This window comes from Notolabrus celidotus, chromosome 12, assembly GCF_009762535.1.
Source record: "Notolabrus celidotus isolate fNotCel1 chromosome 12, fNotCel1.pri, whole genome shotgun sequence".
In the NCBI taxonomy this organism is placed as follows: domain Eukaryota; kingdom Metazoa; phylum Chordata; class Actinopteri; order Labriformes; family Labridae; genus Notolabrus; species Notolabrus celidotus.
This window is the reverse complement of record NC_048283.1, coordinates 22,680,721-22,703,567: the sequence shown is the minus strand read 5'-3', so window position 1 is coordinate 22,703,567 and position 22,847 is coordinate 22,680,721. Positions and strand designations below refer to the sequence as shown.

General features: G+C 41.9%; 1 protein-coding gene and 1 long non-coding RNA gene across 6 annotated transcripts in view; both read right to left on the bottom strand.

The window, feature by feature from the left end:
- Positions 1-1,901: 1,901 nt before the first annotated feature.
- LOC117823485 lies at positions 1,902-18,333 on the bottom strand. Of its 3 annotated transcripts, none has more exons than XR_004633414.1 (3): positions 18,227-18,333; positions 18,008-18,114; positions 1,902-1,938 (listed from the first exon to the last, which is right to left on the bottom strand). It is a non-coding gene; the product is annotated as an uncharacterized LOC117823485 (long non-coding RNA). The 3 variants fall into 3 exon arrangements; XR_004633413.1 differs by lacking the exon at positions 1,902-1,938 and adding an exon at positions 15,757-15,840; XR_004633412.1 differs by lacking the exon at positions 1,902-1,938 and adding an exon at positions 17,006-17,054.
- Positions 18,334-19,549: 1,216 nt separating this feature from the next.
- The window catches only part of hace1 (HECT domain and ankyrin repeat containing E3 ubiquitin protein ligase 1), a 28,534-nt gene continuing 25,236 nt past the window's right edge, over positions 19,550-22,847 (bottom strand). For all 3 annotated transcript variants that reach the window (XR_004633352.1, XM_034698382.1, XM_034698383.1), the window contains one exon: positions 19,550-22,790. Coding sequence is in view for 2 of the 3 variants with exons in the window: in XM_034698382.1 (XP_034554273.1) it covers positions 22,688-22,790 (103 nt within the window). In the remaining variant the exon portion in view is untranslated. The remainder of the gene's footprint in view (positions 22,791-22,847) is intronic.

The window sequence follows — 22,847 nt, the reverse complement described above, 5'->3', positions numbered from 1 at the left end:
TTACTGATTTCCATCTCCAGTTGCATGCTTCATATAAAGATATAACTCTCACAGTTTTATGAAATACTCATTTATGGTTTTAGATTTCAAACACGGTTGATGTCTTTAAGAATAAAGTCGGGCTTAGTGATGTGGTCACTGACATCAGTCCGATCAGCTGCACCTGTAGCTTAACTTGTAACTGTTAGCTCAAACTCAAAGTTCTCATGATATTTAAACTCAGTTTGACACAAAGAGCAGATTACTTTGACTTGTGTTAGCAGGAAGAAAAAATAATATTAATAATATTTGCAATATATTTCTTTCAGGAAGCATCATGCACAACAAGGTCTTCTTCTGTTGTTACCAGTTCATTCTGCAGGATACTCGCTGTATGATGTCCTCTTTGATGCTGTAGAGGTTGAGGGAAGGGGAGCTTGTATGTGTGTGTGTTGCCTACGTGAGTAAGATTTGCAAAATGAACAATGAGTAGCTAACGAAAGAAGAGCATGTAGAAAAATGCTATCGTTGCTCAGCATCCTGAAGCGCTCACAGCTGAAACGAAGTATGATGCCGCCAACCAATTAACCAATTAACACTCTGATCACATAACATGCTGTTTGCTGAACACACACAGGGCTGCTTTCAGAGGTTTAGGCTTCAATAAGCATCTTGTTTACTTGCATGAATATAATAATACATACTTCCTACATGAGTGATTCATGATGAGAGATCAGGCTTTGACATTAAAAAGTACCTGCACATCTTAATTTATGTACGTTTTCATGTGTATTGTTCTACGTTTGTAATCCTAAATATTGTGGGTTAAAAAGCGATCATGCTCTCTGTGTATCATTCTATTGTCTGCTCTGGTCCAGAACCTAACACATCCTTCCTCCTGTTCTGGAGGTTTTAGCTCTCATGTTGTTCCATAAAACCCTGCAGTGATTCAATCCAGCTCAGTAGACGCTCTTCTTCCTCACTCTTCCTCTGAAGCTGTTTTTCTGCCCTCTGCTCGGAGTTGGACTCTCCTCCTGACCCTCACCTGGACCGAGCTGCAGCAGAGAGGGTCTCATTACAGTTTTCTCATTATGAGTCCACAAAGACAACAAACCTGACCCCGAGTCAGACTCCCCCGACCCCCTGACTCACTGCAGGAGCCTGAGGGTGCAGCAGGAGGAGGGTGGAGGTTTGATGGTGTGGGAGTGACCTGCACATCAGAGAGCTGCAGCTCTGCATGCTGCTGTAAAGAAACAGAACCATCCTTTAGTTTCTGTGAACATATGAGAGCTCACCTCAGATAGGTGGAGCTCTGTTCTTCTTTGACATTTACAGACTTCTTCATGACGGGCAGCCTTCAGCTCCCACCGCCGAGAATCAAATCTATTCTGACAGAAACCAGAGTTTTGTTCTTTACTTTTCTTTAGTGTTTCTCTGCGTGTTCTCTTTTCAACATGGTGTTCCTCCTGCCGACAGCTCATCAGATGCTGCATGCTGACTGTTCATATGGAGCGCTGCCACCCCCTGCCAGACGACACTGAGGGAAAAGTAGAATCTCTCAAGACGCCCCCCTCACCCTCCTCTGCCCCACCGTCTGCCTCCTCCCCCGCCGCAGCTCCGAGCCAGCAGGGTGGAAAATTGCATCTTGTCATTTAATTTAAAAAAAGAGGAGAAATCTTTGTTTTCACAGTATTAATCTTTCTGCTTTGCTCCACTTAAGTTGAAAGCTCAGCAAAACGAAGCCGGCTGTATCTGTATCAGCAATCTGTGGGACGAGTTTGAGAAGGAGAGAGAGATGAATAATGATCAGCTGCCTTCTCCGCCCGCATGTTACTGTTTGCTCCTCAGCAGACGCCATAAATTACCTCCACCCAGAGCCTGCAGGTACTTCACCGAGACGCAGCATCATTAAGAGGAAGGAGGCCTAATTTAACAGGTGGACACCGGGCCGCTGTGTTCCTGTCAACACAAAAACAAGCTTTGTTGAAGAAATGACAAAATAATCTTGTTCTGATTACACAGAAAAACTGAACACGAGTGCAAACATCAAAGAGGAAGTGTTGCCATTAAGTTATCAGAGTTTAAATGAGAATAAACTCAAAGCAGCAGATTCAGACATCACGACACAAAATGAGGAAGTCTCAAACCTTGCTGAGTCACGCAGGAGCAGCACGGTGACTGTGTTGTCTTGTTACGTGCACAAACGCACGGCTGTACACCTTTAACAAGTCAGGTTTCCATCTGGAAGGGTTTCAATGTTATAACAAAGTCACTGTACGAGGGCCTGAGATCCTTCTGCAATAAACTTTTGTAAGATCCATCCCTGCTGTAAGAGTTTACTTTGTGGGTTTGTAACCTTCTGTATTTTTGTGAGTCCCGTCCAACATTTTACAAACATGCTCATCTGCACAAATGTTCATGAGGCGTTGACCTCCTCTCCGCTCCAAGTCAACCCACCACTCATTCTGTTAATAGGTTAACTGGCTAACATTAGCTAGCATCTTAGAGCCAGTTTCCTGCAATGCAAAGTGTGACCAGTATGCACAGCATGAAGTTTTCCTACGTAGCGGGGAAAGAACGCTGTGATGTGATGATGTATTACAGCTCTGTGATGGTGTGAGCTTGGCCTGCAATATTGCAGAGAGAAAAAAAAGGGCCTGAGGAAAATTACAACGGTGGATTATTTTATCCTCTGAATCAGAGCAAAGCAGCTACACGTGAGAAACTTTTGCAAGACCTCAAATTTTGTAAGATCCCTACACACTTATGCAAGACCTGGGAACATTTAGCAAGATTTGCTAGTTGTATACCATTTTCTAAGTTCTCAAGATACCTTTGCAAGATACAAGAACATTTAGAAAGATTTTAAAAACTTTGCAGGACCTGAGGAAACTTTTGTAAGATTCAGAAAACTGTAGCATCCATGCAGGGGTGATAGAGCTGAGGTTCAGGTGTGACTGAGTTTTGTGATCCACTCTGTTTGAATTCTTCTTCTTAATCTTTGTCCTTGTTTTTCAGCTTAAAGGAGATGCACTATTTGTATATATCTTCAATTATCTACTAAGTTTATTGATAGTTTTAGCCTTAATTTTATTTTCAACTCTTGTCCTTACCCTTTTTAAATTAATTTTTTTTTAACTATTTATATTCTTAATATTAATTTGACAATAACTTATTTTAACTATACATATTTTATTGTTGTCGGTGTGCATTGTTCTCTATTTTACAATCCATCTTTGTTTTTTAATATGTCTTGCCATTATTTTATTTCTGCTTCTTTCTTGTTTTCAATTGCTGTAAAGCACTTTGGTTGCATTTGATTTGTATCGAGGGTACTTTATAAATAAAGCTTGATTGATGGATTTAAAGCTTGGGTTCGTAGTCTCGAAAAACTAGCATGAATTTGAATGTAGCATGTCTTCGGGACTCCAAAACGACGCCCCCGCTCCCATGCACGAGCGCCGCTGATTCATGACCATATGATCGTGACTGATTCAAAACCGGTCCTCACCAAAACATTATCATAGTGAAAGTTAAAAACACAAACAAACATGGCTGCTGTTAGTACTCAGCGGGCAGAACGACAGGACGGGAGTTGATTGGTTTAACATTTTGGGACCCAAAAACGGTGATTGGTTGGTGTTTTCCCAGGTTTACTCTGGCTGTAGATAGCGGCTCTTTTTCGCTCTTTTTTAAGAACACATAATGTAATGATTGCCATCGGGACATAAAGATCATTTTAACCAGTATAACAAAAAGTGTATCTAAATCTGACTACCAACCTCAGCTTTAAGTAAAGAACTTGACATGTTTCTCTATATAAAGCAAACTTTCATGCACAAACCATGGAAATATTATACAAATAGAGTCTATATGTGATCATGTCAAGGCAACACAAACTAATGGTTTAAGGAGGTAATTAGGGGGAGTTAATATTAATATAAAGCATGTTTTTAAAGTTTATGATAAAGTTGTTTTTTAATTTGCAGCCTGATTTTCTATGTCAGGCTCTTCCATGGTAAAGATGCTCATAGAGAAACTCTCACTTTTAGTCATTTACCTGCAGACTGAAACTAAGGAGTCTTACTCCAAGGTCTCAGGCTGGGACCTGATTTATTAAAAGTATTAAGGCCAGTGATACAGCTCATCTGTCTGGGCCTAAAGTCAGTTAAATCTTAAAATGAATCCTTAAACTGTAACTATGTTCAGTGCCAGTTTAAATTCTTGTGGTTGCATTTTGGACACAGTTAAGCAGTCACAGGTAAGCAGCGGGATCTTCCTCTCGTTGAAGTTCAGACTTCAGTCCAAAGATAATCTTAATGCTCCTTCCTGACAGCCGCTGCTTTGTCTAAAAAGTAAACAACATTTTGGATGTCAGTGATCAGAGGAGGTAGCAGGTGAAGGATGATGGAAAATATATAAACTACAGGACATCAGAGATTGTCAGTCATCCTCCTGCTCCCCTAAGCCTCATTAAAGAGAGTATATTTGATCCGGTCAGACTCTCCTGGAGCAGACTGATCAATCTGTAGGAGCAGCGTTGGCTCATAAAAGACATGTGTTTAATGAAAACACAAATAGATGGACAGGGAGGGAGGAGGGATCTGATGGGCTCATGATTTCAGCTGGGAGAGCGCAGAAAAGAGGGTTACGCTTATTAACCTTTGAGAAACGACTCATGAGCTGAGTCTTTATTGATGACCCGGGTTACGAAGTCACGACGATTTCTCTAGGAAGCTGAAATGAAAGGTTAAACTATTCACATTAATTGCTTTATGTGGTCTCTTATTGACGGCGCTTTAAGCTTTGGCCTGAACAGAGAGAGAGAGATAGAGAGAGGGAGGAGGAAGGTGGCCACACTGATGTTTCTGCACATCATGAACAAACTGTTTTTTGATAGTGCCGAGCTTTCTAAAGGGCCTATGAATAACTCAGAGGGTCGCTGACGAGAGCCGCCACAAACCTCCGAGGATTCACTTTTCAATGAATAAAATCACGGGGGGAATTCTCTCACCAAGCATTTGCACATAAATGTGATGCTCAGGCTGCAGGGCTCCACTGAAGGCTTCTCTCTTTGTGTGACTCTGAACATGAAGCAGAACACAGCGAGTCATGTGTGTTCATCCAGCTGGATTATACAAAACGGATATCTATTTACAGATTAAAAATGTAGATTCTGTTTGAAGTCTGTATGGAGAGCAAAAGCAGGAGGAACACAATCCAGCATAATGACGGCTTCCATGGTTGTTAATCTGAGGAGGATTTCTTTCTCTCTGCATGAAGAGCAGCTAACAATCTGTTCCAGATCAAACATGTACACTGAAACACAAATCTGCTTGATGCTGTGTCCCTAAAGACAATCAGCATTTAGATTTCCTGACTTCCTGGAACGCATGAGAAATGATGGAGTATCCACCAATCAGGTGTCAGCAGGAAAAACAGTCTGTATGGAGAGCAACAGCAGGTGTTCTAGAACTCTGAGATCAAAGACAGAATTCCAGAATTCTGTCTTTGATTCTGAGAACAAATGGAACATTCCGTAAAGAAGGTCAGAGCTAAAAAAAAAAAAAAAAACATCAATGTCTCTTATCCTCTTTCATAGACCTCCATTCAACAAAAAAAACATTGTAAAAATAGTTTTCTTCTCCTCTTAAGGACAGACCTGACAAAGCTTGACTTTTGACTTTTGACTTTTGACTAATCTGCATCCTGATGTTGTGATTTAAGCAAACTTAAGGCCCGTTAATTACAAGAAAATCACAAGAACATCAATTTCCATTTCAGGTTCATACCGCTGAGGGAAGACATCTGGAGAGATCTCTGTGCTACAGGGGGCAGGGCCCAAACCAAGACTAGATGGACCTGATCTTCAGGCCCTCAGGCAGCACTGCATTAAATACAGACATGACTCTGTAGTGGAAGTAACTTCATTAAAAACAGACATGACTCTGTAGTGGAAGTTCCTGCACTAAAAATAGACATGACTCTGTAGTGGAAGTAACTGCATTAAAAACAGACATGACTTTTAGTTGAAGTCACTGAATTAAAAACAGACATGACTTTTAGTTGAAGTCACTGCATTAAAAACAGACATGACTCTGTAGTGGAAGTTCCTGCATTAAAAACAGACATGACTCTGTAGTGGAAGTCACTGCATGGGCTCAGAATCACTTCATGGATGCGGCGTCTTCGATTTTTTCCATGTAGTAAACTCCTAGGAATCACTTTTACATATTTATATTTTTATATTTATCTCTCTCTCTCTATCATGTTTCTTTGCTCACTCTCCCACTCACAGCAGCAATATTACTTCTTCAGATGTAGTCATTTTGTTTATTTTCCCAAGGACAAGCCGCTCCTCCTCCTCATCCTCCTCTCCTCCTCTTCCTCCCTCTCATCCTCTCAGCCTTCGATCGTGTGTGTTGTTGTGTATCTAATCTCTGTTTTTGATTGTTAACAAGGACAGGAGTCAGTGTGCGAGTGAAACAGGTCTTCTTACTGTGTCCAACCTGAACGCCGTCAATACTCTTCAATAACTCTCTGCTTGCGGTGTACCTGAGTTATTCATCTGCTGTACTTCTTCTTTTTCTCTTTTAATGTTATTTTCTTTATAAAGGAAGGAGAAAACCAATTATCAATGTTTTCGATTATTTCTTCTTTCTGTTTTTTATTTATCTGCATCAACCACTGGTTACATTTTTTGTGGGGGAGAAACAGATGGTTTCTTACTTTGTCATTTATTAATGCACTGAAAGAAAAACAGTCTTGATTTTGCACTCCTTGATCCTGAAGAGAGTCCTCAATTTAAAAAATTCTCAAGAAGGGTTTTTTAAATCTTGATAAGACCAAAGTTTTGAAAACTTTCTGTCACATCCTCATGCACAGTGGTCATAAGCCTCAGTCTGACTCTTCACTTCCACATAGACTTTAAATCACCACGTCTTATATCACTCTGTAGGCTGATCCTCGTGTGTCATTGGATGAAGCCACAAAATATCCCACCTATGTAGAGGGCGTTTCCTCCCAACAAACATATCAACCCTTCCAACCAGATCTCAGAACTGGAGAACGATCAAATACTGTATGCACGAATGTCTCGATGAATGTATTCATTTGTACCTGTGTTTTTTTTGTTTACCTGTGTTCCTGCAGGGCAGCCCTGGAAAGCAGCCTTTAGACTCAGAGGCTTCTCTGTGCACCTTTGTGATAGTCAGCTGTTTGATCACCGTCTCGACTTAGCGCGCACAGATGTGAGAGCAGCCTGAGGAGCTACTGGACCCCGACCATCTCTGAGAGGGAAAAGTGGAGAAACATCCTGTCCTGCAATCCAGAGCTGGAGAGAGTATCTCTAAGCTGCTGATCTCTACAAAGTTACTGAAACCAGAGGAGGTAGAGATAACAGACCCAAGGTTCAAAGAGGAGACGAGCTGAGTCCTGCTCACCCTGTTGGGATTCTAGTTTGGATAACGTCCTGTTAACTTTACTTTAGCCCTTACATATTAATATGTTATTAGTGCATGAGTAAGCAAATACATTTACTGACACACTAATAACCTATTATTCTGTTATATTATTTCAGTTATATAGTTCATTGTATTTTTTAGTTTTCTTAAAATGATTTAAGCTTAAAATATTTACATTTTTGCATCAATTTTGTAAGATAATCTATTTTTCTTTTACTTTCCTTAACTTCTCATTAATATATTTATTCATTTCTATATTAATTTGTTTATGTATTCATGTATAAATCATGCCTACTTGTATTTATTTACTCATGCATGCAAACTTCAGTCAAGCCATGCATCTATTGATTCCAGCAACTATTAATCTGCTTGAAATAATAAATATTTACATATATATCCTGCATCATCACATTCCTTCCTTTGGTATTTCAGCATTTGTCCTCTTCAGATGTTTTCTGTTTCCTAAAGAGGTTTCTGATAAATGCAGCCGTCAGGTCTGTTACACGTCTCAGAATAAATCCAGTGTGTTCAACAGAAACCTGCTCCTGCTTTTAAGAGCTGTGGCTGTGAGTTCAGGAAGGTGAGGAGGCGGGGAGGAGGGGTGAGAAGGGGGGGAGTAATGTCAGCAGTCGCAGCGGGCGGCGGCCGTGGGCAGGTGATTAAGGCCCAGGCGAGAGACGTCAAATCAAATCAGATCTGAAATGTGGCATTATGCAGCCTTGATGGAGATTAAAAGCTCTCAGCGTCTCAGCCGTGCACAGCTCAGCGTACCTGTGCTTACCTCCACCCGCTTAACCACACAGACACACACGCACACACACACACACACAAACACACACACACACATACACACACACACACACACACACACACATCGTCTAACCAACACACACTAAAAGCCTCCAACTGCAGCTCTCATCAAGGCTGCTCTCTGATGGAGGGTCATTTTCCTCCATCACAGCACAGAGACGCACATGCTTTCAGACCGAGGCTGTAAACCTGCGTGTGTCTGTATGTGTGTGTGTGTGTGTGTGTGTGTGTGTGTGTGTGTGTGTGTGTGTGTGTGTGTGTGTGTGTGTGTGTGTGTGTGTGTGTGTGTGTGTGTGCGTGTGTGTTGCAGGAGGACGAGGTTCAATAAAATAAAATAAACAGATGTTAACGTCTTGTTGGTCCTTTTGTTTCAAACATCTCAAAAAAGTCAAAATTAAATAATATGTTCATTGATTTAAGAAGGATCAGGTCTCTACAAAGTCACTCAGACAACCTGAGCCGGGTCGCGACACTTTGAAGCAGTGCCTGAAGTCCAGAAATCAACCGCTGATGGAGTCCTCACGTCAGACCATCATTCGTCACATGCTGCGGTGGACCATCGAGCACTTCTCAATCTCTGCGTCTCTTTGCTGCTCAGAATTGAATCCTGCAGGATCTCAATATCTCTGCACACTGATGTATCCTTGTTTTTTGCTTCATCCTGTTTTTTGTCAAGTATTTAGACTGAGTTCTCTCACACTGTTAAAGTGAGTTTGTTTGTTTCTCTCATTCTTCCGGAAATCAGACACCAAGCTTCTGTTTCCAAAGCTTCCTGCGGGATGAGCTTTTGGCTTTTCCTCTCAGCATGAAATCATTAAAACAACATGACAAACATTACAATGAGGCCGCTCTGCTTTGAAGCGCTGCACCTTCACTTCCTCTGCATTGTGTCTCCTTCAATAGAAGGATTTAATGACCAGCTTGTTTGGCTAATTCCCAGATTCAGCGTGGATGCAGGTAGTGTTTCTGTGTGAACTGAGAGGTTAGATGTCAATCAGGGCTGGATGTAGCAGCGTGTGATGATTAGAGCTTTTCACTGCAGGATGCATTCACAGACTAATCAGAATAATCACTTTAATGAGGCCTCTTTGGAAGCCACGCCACAGAGCGCAGGGGAGCATCACGACCTCCTGTGTGGTCCGGTTTTATTATTCTGGTAATGAGATGAGACCGGGACAAGGCCTGACATGCAGAGAGTTTCAAAAGAGCAGCATGCAGGAAACACGTCTTCGAGATGCTTTAGAAGTTACAGTGAAGGCTGTTATTCTGGTTTCTTCTGCAGAATCAGATCCACAGGGCTGTGCATGTGTTGTTGATTGATACCTGTCTGCACGTCAGAGCTCCTGAGTCAGCTTGTATGACACACAGTGCACCACACCAGCCTGATGTGACAAATACTTCCAACTATTGGATGATCATGTTTGGATGGTCAGAAATCTATCACCTCAGAGTCCAGAGCATGGACGCACATTTGAACTTGCGTCGGTCAGTAAAAACTTTGCATCATGGTACTTCAGCTGGGAGATGTGTCAGTCAGCTCCATGATGTGATGGTGACACAAATTTCAAGCCCTGCAGCATCTAAAGCTTTCTACATGATGTTCTTTAAGCTGAATGATTTTAGAGCCTCAGTCTTCAGGGCCACCGTACTGTAGGATAGGTTAAAAGGTGCTGAAGAGGGTCGTGGCTAACTTTGAGCTATAAGAGATCTCAGGAAGGGACATCAGAATCAGGCCTACATGACTCTTGTGCACAGAAATAAAAAACATGTCCTCTCAAGATACATTCATTTTATGTGCACAAGATAATAACTTAGTTTTTTGCGCACATAAAATGAATCTGGGTCCAACAAGATAAGATAATTATTTGGGGAAATATTCCATCATAGCGGGACTTCAAGGATTCAACATAATCTTAACCTGCAGGAAACAATGATGTGAAATCTGGGACGTTCAGATGAGAACAAAAAAATCCAATAAAATTCATGCAAAAGAACGTAGCACTAACATGCTAAAGATGTGAGTGAAGCTTTATAGATATATGAGTAAAGGTTTGCAACGTCATGTTTCTGCAGACACCTTTAACTCCTGGTGTCTTTAAAAATCCTCCTCTGTCTCTGAGACGATCATGCAGCAGTAAAATTATGAAGGAGAGCTTTGGGAGCAAATTTAGGAGGCTTAACCTCGTCACCGTGAGAGCCTCTCAGGACGGCACCGAGCTCTGAAGAGCAGCAGAACGTGTTCAGAGATTACCTGATCAAAAACTGAAAATCAAGTGATGGATGGACTGAATCACATCAGGTTCAGAATTGCTGAGTGTAGGTGACATGTGGAGGAGACTCGGATTCATCCTCCTCTGGTGTGTGGACTATTAAAGAGATTTAATCTGGATTTTTACCTTTAAATATGTCTCTTTTTTAAATGTCACGTACATGCGCTCTCAACGGTGCAGAGACATCATGGTTCAGCTTGTAGCTGGATTTTAAAGTCACATTGTTTCGACGAGTAGTTACATTTGGGAGGAGGTGCACGTCAGGATAATGTCTTAATTCCACCAGACCTGTGTCCAGTCCATCTCAGATCTGTCACGGCACCGGATCTGATAGGTTTCTATTCTAGTCAATGTGTTAACTTCCACTGGATCCACTCCGTTGCGTTCCGGCTATGTCCCTGATCCAGCAGGTCGGAGCTACACAAGACTTTTTAGCACTTTAAGCACTATTTTTGCTGGATAACAGGGCACAATGCATCAATCTCAACAGAGCAGATGGAGCGGGACAGGAAGTCAGGCACCAAAACAAAATGAAAACATCTGGTTAATTTTCAGAATAAAACACTCTGTGTTATCACCAGATCGTATTTCATTTAACTACAACAACAAACCGTTGTGATGAGCGGAGCCAGGCCTGGGGTCAACAGGTCAGAGGTTTTCAGAGGACCATAAAGACAACATGGATGAGGAGAGAAGGAGGAGGAGAATCCTTGATTAAGTAATTACAGCAGGAAAACCTCGGTCACATGACTCCAGCTGTCCGGCGCGCCTGCTCTGTGCTGCGTTCCAAAAACACAACTGGTGGGTGTTGACAGACGAGAGAGCACGGAGCCAAACCACAGCGGATCGGATCCGGACCGGGTCTGGTGGAAGTTCTGGAAGTTCCATGCAGGAAAGCACCACAATTTATCGACTGTAATGTTGCAACGTTATGTAACTATTACAGGTTACGTTACCCGACACTGCTCAGGTCTCTTTTGAACACGAGTTGCTCCATGTAAATGTACCTGATCATCTCTCTGATCAGAGAGAACAGATCGTCCTGCCAGGTGTGAAGAGGTCCTCTGATCAGCTTCTTATGTCTGACGTTCCTCTCACATGTCCTGTGTGTTTGTCTCACCTGAGTCACCTCTCGTGTGTTCTCATTACAAACAGTCACACGGAGGCTCTTTAATTACCCCGCGGTGGCACACATCAATCTCGTGTCCACGAGACCTTCCGCTCACAGAACGGCAGAGGAGACAAAAATCCGTTTGACCTGTCCGTGACTAAATTAATTATCCAATTACTCCTTTCCGAGTGACTGTGCCGCCCAGATAACTTCAGAGCTATTTACAACAGACTGCCTCGCCGAGATAACAAAAGGGCTGTTCGCCGTATAATGACTTCACGTGGTAAACGATCGGCACAAAACTCCTGAGACTGCCGAAAACTCCCCAACCTCCGAGAAGTCATCAGCATATTTTACTTTTTCTCTCAGTGAGACTGATGATAAGGTAATGAGCTAAGCTAAAACCCTGAGACGCTGAAAATAAGACAATCCAGAGGTGATTTAACTCAACGGGACTCACTCTGTCGTTGCTTTGCTCTCACGTCCATCTTGAGCCCATCTTGAGCCGCTGCAGCCAGTTGTTTCATTACTATTGCAGCCATCCATTTTGTCTTTATCTCACTGAAACCCTGAGAGAGAGAGAGAGAGAGAGAGAGAGAGAGAGAGAGAGAGAGAGAGAGAGAGAGACAGAGAGACAGAGAGAGAGAGGAGGAGAGGGGGAGGGAAAGAGAGGCTGCAGGAGAGGGTGTCTGGTTTCTAAGGCCCAATTACACCCTCCATCCACTCATCACCTTGGCGAGAGGAGGATGTTTTAATCCAGAGTTTTCAGCACAGCCAAGGACGTCGTGCAGCCGGGAGATTTATCAGAGCTCTGTTACAATCTCCACGGATCAAAAGAGCTCCGCCGGATATTGGCCGCTCTGCATGGGACGATATGTCTCCTCCTGTTCGGCAGGAGTGTAAGCATATTCATCTGCAGAAAACAAGAAAGGAAGGAGCTCCATACTTCTTTTCTCGGCTCGGAAACAAGTGTCAAAGGTTGCTGCCTGTTATCTTTCTCAGAGCACCACGGCTCAGTCATTTTCTTACATATGCTAATGCTAATCCATTCCCCTGCTCCCTGCCTCCTGTTTTACTTTCCTTTATCTGCAGGAGAGCCAATCTAAAGTCAGATTGAAGTTTGAAACTTTCGCTAAGAAGTGGTTTGAAAGTCCTCGTGCTGGAGACGGCGTGATGAGAGTTATATAAGAAGCAGTAATCATATTTAAGCTGGAGTAGTGCCAGTCACATGGTGGGGCGGTGTTTGCCTTCAGAGGTCTCCGAAAGAGTGAGTTGTTAGATCAATACGGCATGTCAGTGGCCTGCAGGCCTGACAGAGACGCCCCGAGGCCCAGATCTACAGATTAGGGTTGGTGGTAAGCATGGCAGCGTGAATGTGCAGCCCCGCTCGCTGCATGAGAAACAACATGAGAGCCAATGTCAAACAGAGGTGGAAAGAGTTCAAATATGGAAACATGATTACTGCTTTGAACCGGCGACCTCTCCAACGCGGCGCCTCTAATGTGTATTCATGACTGCAGAGCAGAGAGAGGCAAGGCCAGGCTGTGGGAGAATCCACGCACACACATTATAGAGCATTTAATCCACGCTTTGATGGGCTGACCCTTCATCCAGCTGCAGGCAGAGAGGAAGAAACACAAGGAGGATGACCCTGAGCGTGACCCTGACCTCTCCTCTGAGACCAGAGGAAGAGGAGGAGGAGAGGAGGAAGAGGAGGGGGAGGAGGATCTATGCATACAGAAACAACCTCTCTGCCCTCAAACATTCTCATCAGATCCTTCAAGTTGAGGCTGCCACCTGGAGATGCCGGAGCATGGCCCTGGGAACCTTTCCCTCCTTTGGGTCTCACAGTGATTCTTTTAATCTGCATTATTCACGTTTTTACAAACTGAGGCGTCTCAGTCAGCTGTCTGCAACAAAACACACTACAAACTATCACCAAGAAGCTGGGACGCTTTTACATCTCTCAATCTGAAATCTGGGACTCAAACACACGTGCATTTTTTAAACCAACCTGTTGTTTTCATCTTTTACGTCTTTACTTTGGTTTAACTTCTAACTGTGTGCAGACTTTTCTGATGAAGCAGTACTCTCCCTTTTCTCTCTGTAAAGATTTGTATGCACTGTTAAATAAGCTGACCTATTTAGTTGTGCCAGGTCACACTCAAAATGAAGGAGTTCAAAGTTCAGCTCACTCAAAGACTATAATTAGAACTAGTTCACCTTCTTTTTTTATAGCTGTACCTGTCTCCTGTCTCAGCAGAGCCTCCTGTGCTTCAGTCCACAACCCAACATGAGTTACTGTCTTTACTGTAAAATCAAAGACACATATGAAGTTCAAAAGTGGAGAAAATCTGAGGCTGAATATTTGACTAAAGAATCCAACTTTAACGCCTAAACACACAGGGAGAATTCCCTAAATAAAAGGTCTGAGGGTATATAAACTCTGAACACACAAACACACAAAGTGAACTCTTCCTTTGTGAATTAAAATCTGTGTTTAGGTACTGTTCTCAGTCAGGAGATGGGTTAGACTGTGAGCAGGCAGAGGGATGTGGTCTCCATATTCTAGAGGACTGATAAGGCTGTGCTGAAGCATAGTAGGAGTGTCCCCGTCCTCACACACACACACACACACACAGAGAGAGAGACCTTATCTGAATCCTGGCTGCCTCAGCTCAGGGTGAATTAACGAGTGAAAGCAGCTCCAATAACGAGGATGCCAGAGCGGGTTAAGGCTGCAGGACGATGGAGAGGAGCAGCGGGGAGGGCTGCAGGAGGAGGTGGAGGAGGAAGCTGATACCTGCATGTATACAAAGCTCCACCTGAGTGCATTAATAGCAACATGAATGCGTGATGAACAGCTGATCAACAGAGAGGAACAGTGATATACTTTATGATGCACACATAATGGACAGGTGACGAGCGTTTGCATTGCACGGCTGTGTTTAGATGCAGAAGAGCACAAAGAGTCTGCACCTGATCCCAACATGTGTTCTCTCAGCTGAGCTCACTTCAGTCCTTTAAATGTGACAAAAGTAAGACGGAAACTGAGTCTTTCTCCAAAATGTGTCCTCTCTATGTGTGAGATGAGAGTGTGAAGCTTTTATTTATCCCATCATGGTTCATCTTTCTATCACCATCATGTGTTTCCATCAGTGCATGGTATTGTCCTCTGACACTCCCTGAGCTCCTCTCCTGTGTGTTTCACCCTCAGTCCAATGAAACGTACCAAACGAGACAAAGTGAGTCCATTCAGTCGTCTGTAATGAGAGCCCAGCTGTCAGCAGAGATAATCAGAGCGGCAGCTGGACTGTGATGGATCGAGACGTCCGATCAGGAACAGTCTGAGTCTGAGCTGCTGATCTGAAAAGTTCTGAGATCGTCTCAGGATGTTAATTAGAAACTGAAGTTTTCACGTATTAAATGTTTACTCTGCAGTGATCCCACGGCTGTTTTATAGGCTGGAAAATAGAGTGTGTGTGATGATGAGAACCTATGTTAATGTTCATGGTGCAGACTCTGTTTCCTGGAGTGCACTGACCTCTGACCTTTAGAATTTTTTGCAGTTCAAAGCTTCAGTTTGTGTTCCTGAGATCTTTAAAGCAAGATTATCCTGATCCCTGCAGAGGCCGGTTCAGGCCGGATTACAGGGTCTAAATTATGTTGATATTTTAGGCCCTTTTTAAAAACATTATGCACTGAAACACCACATTGCTACCAGGATCTGCAGAGAGAGAAAGTCCAGAGCTGTTGGCTGAGGAGGAAGAGGCAGGACGTGATGTTGTGCAGGATGAAGGAGGGTGTTGTTGAACAGCAGAGCAGCAGCCTGAGTGTGTTCCTGTGTGTGTGAGCGCGGGGTCGAACAGATGTAATCAGCATGTGTGGATGCAGAGGTAATAACTCCACAGGGGGAAAGCTGCAGAAGTGAATCCGTCTCTGTCATGGAGACACGGAGCAATCAGGAGAAAGCTCGGCCTGCAGATAAAGAAGCAGCAGTTTAGAGCTGAGCTCAGAGAGACCATCACCTGAGAGGATTTACAGTCTGAGGGAGAGACACAGCAGCTTCATGTCACCTTCTGTTCACTGAGGGGACAATCAGTTCACATTTACACTGTTACCTGGAAGGTTTGTGGAGCTGAAGGTAAATGCTGAGGTTCTTACTGCATAATCAGGAGGCAGCTGGTCCTGGTTAATCCAGCAGAGTCTGATGAGGGTTTCCATGAAGAACAGAGGACAGTTATTGTTAAATTTGTCTTATTTTAAACTTATTTTTAGGATGCTTTTGTAGTTACCCAGACGCTGTCTGCAAAATAAGACATTATGGCATTTCTTGTGACGTACATATCAACTGTTTACTGCTCAACAGATACGAGGGAACGTTATCACCAGAAAGAAAAGAAAGGTTGAGCAGAGAGGGAGAGGATTAGAAATAGGAAGATGTATTTCACCGGATGCATTTCTTTATATCAGAGGAAGATCAGTGAAAAGTTTACACAGAGTCTGGAGAAGCTGCAGACGAGGGCATCTCTACTCTGAGTTTAGCTGCCCCGGACTACTCTCTCTCTCTCTCTCTCTCTCTCTCTCTCTCTCTCTCTCTCTCTCTTCATCAGAGTCATTCCTTTAATTATTGATCTAATATTCAATGCCCTTGTGACCTGGTTACAGTGCTATAAAAAGCTCCTCCATGCTGAAGCATTAAACATAAATACACACTGATAATAACCTGTCACTCCTGCATCACATGTCCAAACTGCCTGTTTAATTGTTCCTATTTAAACCATGTGTAACATTTATAATTATAAATATTTATATATAGCACTTTCCCAGGGAGGGAAATTTGGTCATTACAGAGCTCTTATAAACACTATGTAAGAAAGTTAGATATCAGAATCAGAATCAGAATCAGCTTTATTGGCCAGGTATGCTTGAACACACAAGGAATTTGACTTAGGTAAACTGTGCTGTCTTTTTTACAAGGAATAAGATAAAGCATAAAATAAAAATAATAACAATAACATCAGCTATAAATACAAAAGAACAACAAATAGGCATGACTAATATGTACAGTCAAAAAAATATGAAAAAGTGCAGTGGTGAGTTGCAGAGTTAGTTTTTACATTAAAAAAAATAGAAGTTAAATAATACAAAAAATAGAAATATGAAATTCTGCTTGGAGAATTGTTGCATTGTATATTTACATGTATATTTACAGAGAGTATTTATCTGACAGTGTTATGGTTTTGTGTTCATCAGAGTGACAGCCTGGGGGAAGAAACTGTTCTTATGGCGGGTTGTTTTGGCGCACAGTGATCTGTAGCGCCTGCCGGAGGGGAGGAGTTTGAAGAATTTGTGTCCAGGGTGTGAGGGGTCAGCGGTGATGTAACCTGCCCGTTTCCTGGCCCGGGACCGGTACAAGTCCTGGATGGGGGGCAGGTCGACAACGATGATTTTAATAGAAGAAGGAATAAAATAATATATAAATATGAATAAAATTTAATTAAAATAAAATAAAATGAAATAGAATAAAGATGAAAAAGAAAAATGAAAATGAAAATGAAAATGAAAATGAAAATGAAAATGAAAATGAAAATAAAGTATATACAGAAGTGCAGAATAGTTAGAATTACCTATGTACAAAGCACTGGGAATTAAGGTGATATATAAGGATGTTAAAGTGGCAGGGATATTGCACAGTGTATTGCACAGTGTATTGCACAGTGTATTGCACGGTTATTGCAAGTACAGGTTATTGTTCAGTGATCAGAGGGAGGAGTTGTACAGTCTGATGTACAGGCAGGAATGACTTCCTGTGGCATTCTATTAGTATATACCTTTAAATTTGTATTTTATCTATTTTTATTTATTTTATTTTATCCTTTTTACTATTTTTTCTGCCCTTATTCTTGTTCTTTTGCTTCTATGTCTGTGCCTATGTCTGTGACGATCTCATTTGGTTTCAGCCTTTTTATTTACAGTCTATGGTTTCAGCATGTTGGCTGGTCAGGTTCCTCACACTGTTGAGGTGCAAAACTCAGGGCCTGACAGTCTGGATTAATACTTAAATGAGCTCAACTTTTTTTTATTAGTTTTTTATGTTTGATTGTCTTTACATTTATTTATGTATTTTTTAATCTTAGTTTTGATTATTTTTATATGTCCTTCTTTTTTTCCCCCTTTCTTTCCCTTTTCTTTCTATCTTATTTTTTATATAATCTATTTTCTGATTTTGTATTGGTGGAGGGTCACACAATTTTAAACAAAATATTGTGTTAAAAAGGGTTGAACCTGTAAGAAATGTATCTCATGTATGTATAATGTTGACACAATTAAGTGTTAAGCATAAAAAAGTAAATGAAGTGAGCTCAACTTACCCGGGTAGCTTACGTTGTTTGGCGTCATCAACCATGAATGAGGAGGTCGAGCTTAACCCAGGGTGGAGAAGTCGCTGTCAGCAGAGCGTCAGTTTACAAAGAGCAAACTAAGATGTGAGAAACAAGAAACATGAGGTTAAACACACTTTGGATTAACATGCTGTAATACAGAAAGAACAAGTGCCAGAAAGAGAAAACCCAGATAGTGATATATCACACCTTCATGCTGGAGGAGGGGGGGTGTGTTTCTGACTGACAGCTGATAAAGTCCAGGTGTACCCTCTGTCAGAGGGGACTGTTGTGTGTCTCACAGGGCTTTATAAAGCTGTCACCATGGGGATACAGACTCATGTTGTCAGGAATTTGTTGCCATGGTGAACATCCTCTTTTGAAAAAGAGTCATTTATTGGTGAGGGGAAGGCGTTGCCATGGGAAACAGGTGCTGAGGTGAGGAATGAGGTGAGACTGATGGAGAGCAGGCTTTACAGAAATACACCAAACAGACAACACCATCAGGTTACAGTCATTAAACACAAACTGAACTCTGTTTATAATGTTCAGCATTAATGGAGCCTTCACAGATGTGGAAGCTACCCATGCCATGGACTCTTATGATCTCCATACCATCAGGGACGCTGGTTTTGAGCTGTGAGCTAACAACAAGCCGGGTGGTCCTTCTCCTTTTATAGAGCGGAGGACACAGCGTCCATGATTTCCAAAAAGAACATCAGATAATTCATCAGACCATAGGATAGTTCTCCACTTCCCCTCAGTCCATATTAAACGGGCTCAGGTCCAGCAAAATCTCTGGTGGTTCTGGAGCATGTTTATATATAGTTTCTTCTTTGCAAGGTTCAGTTTGAACCTGCATTTGTGGATGCAGTGATTTCCACTACAGAGTCATGTCTGTTTTTAATGCAGTGACTTCCACTACAGAGTCATGTCTGTTTTTAATGCAGTGACTTCCACTACAGAGTCATGTCTGTTTTTAATGCAGTGATTTCCACTACAGAGTCATGTCTGTTTTAAATGCAGACTTCCACTACAGAGTCATGTCTGTTTTAAATGCAGACTTCCACTACAGAGTCATGTCTGTTTGTAATGCAATGATTGATGAAAAATTCAAATGTACTAGAATTAATGGTTAAATTAGAAGCAAAAGAGAAACTTTACACTTGTGTAGGTCACTAAAGCACATGTTCAAAGGGATCGTGATGATAGTTGTAGTTTTCTGGTCTTCAGAGCAGAGCTGGTCAAAGTCTGCAACAGTGAGGAGCCGCAGAGGTTCAGTGGGTGTAATGTGATGTCAGAACAGACCTGCAGCAGCTGCCCGACTCTCTGAGAGGCGGTCAGGGGCCATTTAGCACCAGAAGACCTGCTGCTCTTAACTGGTGACCCAACACAGCACTCACGCTGCGGACACATATGTCAGTCTGCACACACACACTCACACACAGAGCTGCTCATAACCTCGTCTCCTCTTTTTTCCACCGCTGCACAAACACAAGACTTGTTCTCCTCTGGAAACATCATGAACACAAGTCTGTCAAAAAAGCACTTTTATTGGATAAATCTGAGGGAGGACGTATATTTATGGTAAAATACATCATTTGATACTGAAGACATTTACAGAAATATGTATAAAGGCAGTTTACAAAAGCATTTCAGTCCAGGCTTTGAAAACAATACTGATAGAGGACGTGAGCTCGATATGTACACTCCCTTTAAAAATTAAAATTCTGCACACACTCCCGTCTCCTCTGGAATGAAAACATATTTCAGCATGCTTTTGTTGGCAAAATACAAATTAAAGAGTTCAAAACAAATCCAGCTTTTAATGTTTGGCACAGCAGGCCAACATTCGTCACATAGAAACCTCTCATGGCCTCTCGTTAAACGAACAGATGATCAGAACTGAAGATTGATATTCATTCATGAAGCACAGAGAACAGCAGAAAGTACAGATGAGACAGAACATGTCGTACAGTAAATCACGTGACACGTGCATCAAACGCAGCAGAGTGAAGTATTCATGCAGATGGATTTAAAACTTGGGGTTCAACCCGACATCCATCCTTTGATTTTACTTTCAGTCCTAAAACATAAAATCCAGCTTGTGGGAGTTCAGTCTGAGATACTGTAATGTCTGACTAAAGTCAAAACGTATACAGAAATATAAACTCTGGATGAGTTTCAGGACAAGGATCGAGAAAAAAACATGATAAAATAAATTATCTTTTACATTTTGAAGTGAAAAGTGTCAGAATAAATTGTAAATGTTGAGAATTAACTCAAACTTTAAATATTAGGGCCAGAATTGGAATAAAAATAAATAAGAGGACCATTCTTAATACAACTTTTTCTCTTTCTTAACTTTTTTCTTTATATTCATATTCAATTCTTGACATTTTATTGTATTCTTTATTCTATTATTATTTCAGTCTTGAGATCCATAATCTAATCTTGACAACTTCATTTTTTAAATCTATATTTTTTCATGACTTCTTAAAATCCTCATTAAATCCTTAATCTCAGATTTTGACTTAATTCTTAAATTTTTTAATGTGATCACAGATTTAGAAATTTAAAAAACGTCTCTTCTGTAGAAACATCTCCACACATCGGTTTCATTTATCTGATATTTTATCTCATTATATCAAAATGAAGGTGACTTATGTCGTCTTCTCACACAGAGACAAATATTAAGTATTTGTCTGAAAGTGACCAAACCGGCAAATTTGAAGGAGAAATAATGGGACCTGAAGACACTCTGAGGAGTCAGTTAAATGTATATTTTCAGTATGAATATTTGGTCATATCTGGTTCAAAAAACAAGATGGCGACCGCCAAAATGCAAAATTTTGAGGCTTGAAACCAGCAAGACACAAACACCAGGGTGATTTCTCAGCGACCACGTCAGTCATTTCTGCAGTCAGAGAACCAGGTGAGCGGAGGCTGTTAGAGCAGCTCAGTAAGGGCCTGTTTCCACTAACTGTGTTTTTTCCACAGGCACAAAAACTTAAACTCGAAGCAAATAAAGAGCCCTTGGTGTCGGCTGTTTATTGTCGCTGCATTCAGCTGCAATGGTTCAACTTTTGGAACACCAGACGTGCGTTACTTTTAATTCTCCTTTAACAGCCAATCAAATCTAATCAGACTTGTATTTCAAGGGTTACATTTCCAGGGGCAGAGCTGAGCTGCTGACACCAGGACATCTTTTGATTCCATTGTTTTTGTCCCTTTTTGTCAACTTTCCTAAAATAACATCAAATATGGAGCAAACAGACCAAACCGTCAGGGGAGTCGGAGTGCTGTGAGACGACTCCCACATCTCAATAACAGAATACAGAGAGGCACAGAGAAGGAGAGAGACTGTGCTGCCGTCAGTAGACACAGGCCCTGATGCATAAAGCTCTGTCACCTCTCATCTGATATCCACACACTTTCGGCTACATCGTCTGTTGTTTTTCCTATATTTCAAACAAGTTTAGGTAAACAGAAGACAGAAAACTGGTTTCTCCAAAGCGCAAGAAGGTTTAAAAAAAAAAAAGAATAAGAAAACAGATAATGGCCGAGCATCTGACAAATGTTCAGAGTGAAGCTGCTGGGCGAGAAAAACAAGACGTATCAAAACAGGGAGATGGACTCAGAGGGAATGTGACAAGAAATCTATAATAATGGTAATAAAACTATCAGGGTATTAATTTATAGTTTTGATGGCCTATTTGTTACGTATCTTTAGGTCATAAGGTAAAGGTACATACAGTTTTGGAAATGCTCTCATAGTTAGCGTCCTCCAGCAGCAGTGTAACAGGCTGTAATGACTGCAAAGAAATACTTCAGGGCTTTCAGACGTTACAGACGGGATCCCTGCAGAGAGAGACCTTATTGTTCAGGATCTGACACTTTAAAGACACCAGACTCCACTCACAAAACGCTGGTGTTGTTGTTTTAAAAACATCTTCCTCTTTCTTGTAAAGCTCTCTCCCTGCAGGGATCCTTTCTGTTCTCTTAATAACAACCCGAGCCTGTCAGGGACCAAAACAGGATCTCTTAGTGGACTCGCTTTGATCCATCAGGGATTATGTTGCAGACGTTACAGCCTGTTCACCTGCTGCAGGACGAAGAACTGCTGCAGACACTCTGAATCTTAAACATGTCAAATCTGGGACCTGGTCTAAAGAGTGGGAGATGTTTAAACAGAGACAAAAGCAGCTTCAGATTCGTTCCATCTTTATGCCAATCTGACTATGGCCCTTTAAGAAATTTGCAAACCTGTGATATGGATATGACGCATTTGATTGACGATGAATAATTGTACAGTTTACATTCAGACCTCTGCAGGAGGATATTTATGGGGATCAGCATCCTGTAAGAGGACTCATAGTGGAACTGCAGGTTGTCTTAAATAAGTAATGCTTGAACATTTTCATACTTAAAGATTATTTTTGCATAAGTTACCCGATGCCAGCTTCCATCATATACCAGAAGTTTTGGCACAGGTAAGATGAGGTGAGATCCAGAACCAGATCCTGATCCCGGTCTTGTTCAGTCTGTCCCTCTCCATCCAGCAGCGTGTTCAGTAGAATCTAGATTTCCCTTTTTCATCCAGCAGAAGCAGAAACATCGCCGCGCAGGAGGTCAGAGCGTCACATGACTCAGCAGGAAGTGACGCGATAATCACGCCATGGTGTACCCGTAGCTCCCACAATGCAGCGCTACCAGCAGCCTGTCTCTGAGGACCTCCTGGCTCGGATACTCTGGGAGTTTCAGCATGTTGATGCTGCAGAGAGGAAAAAAGAACAGAGGAGGAGGAGGAGGGGTGAGGACATGGTCAGGG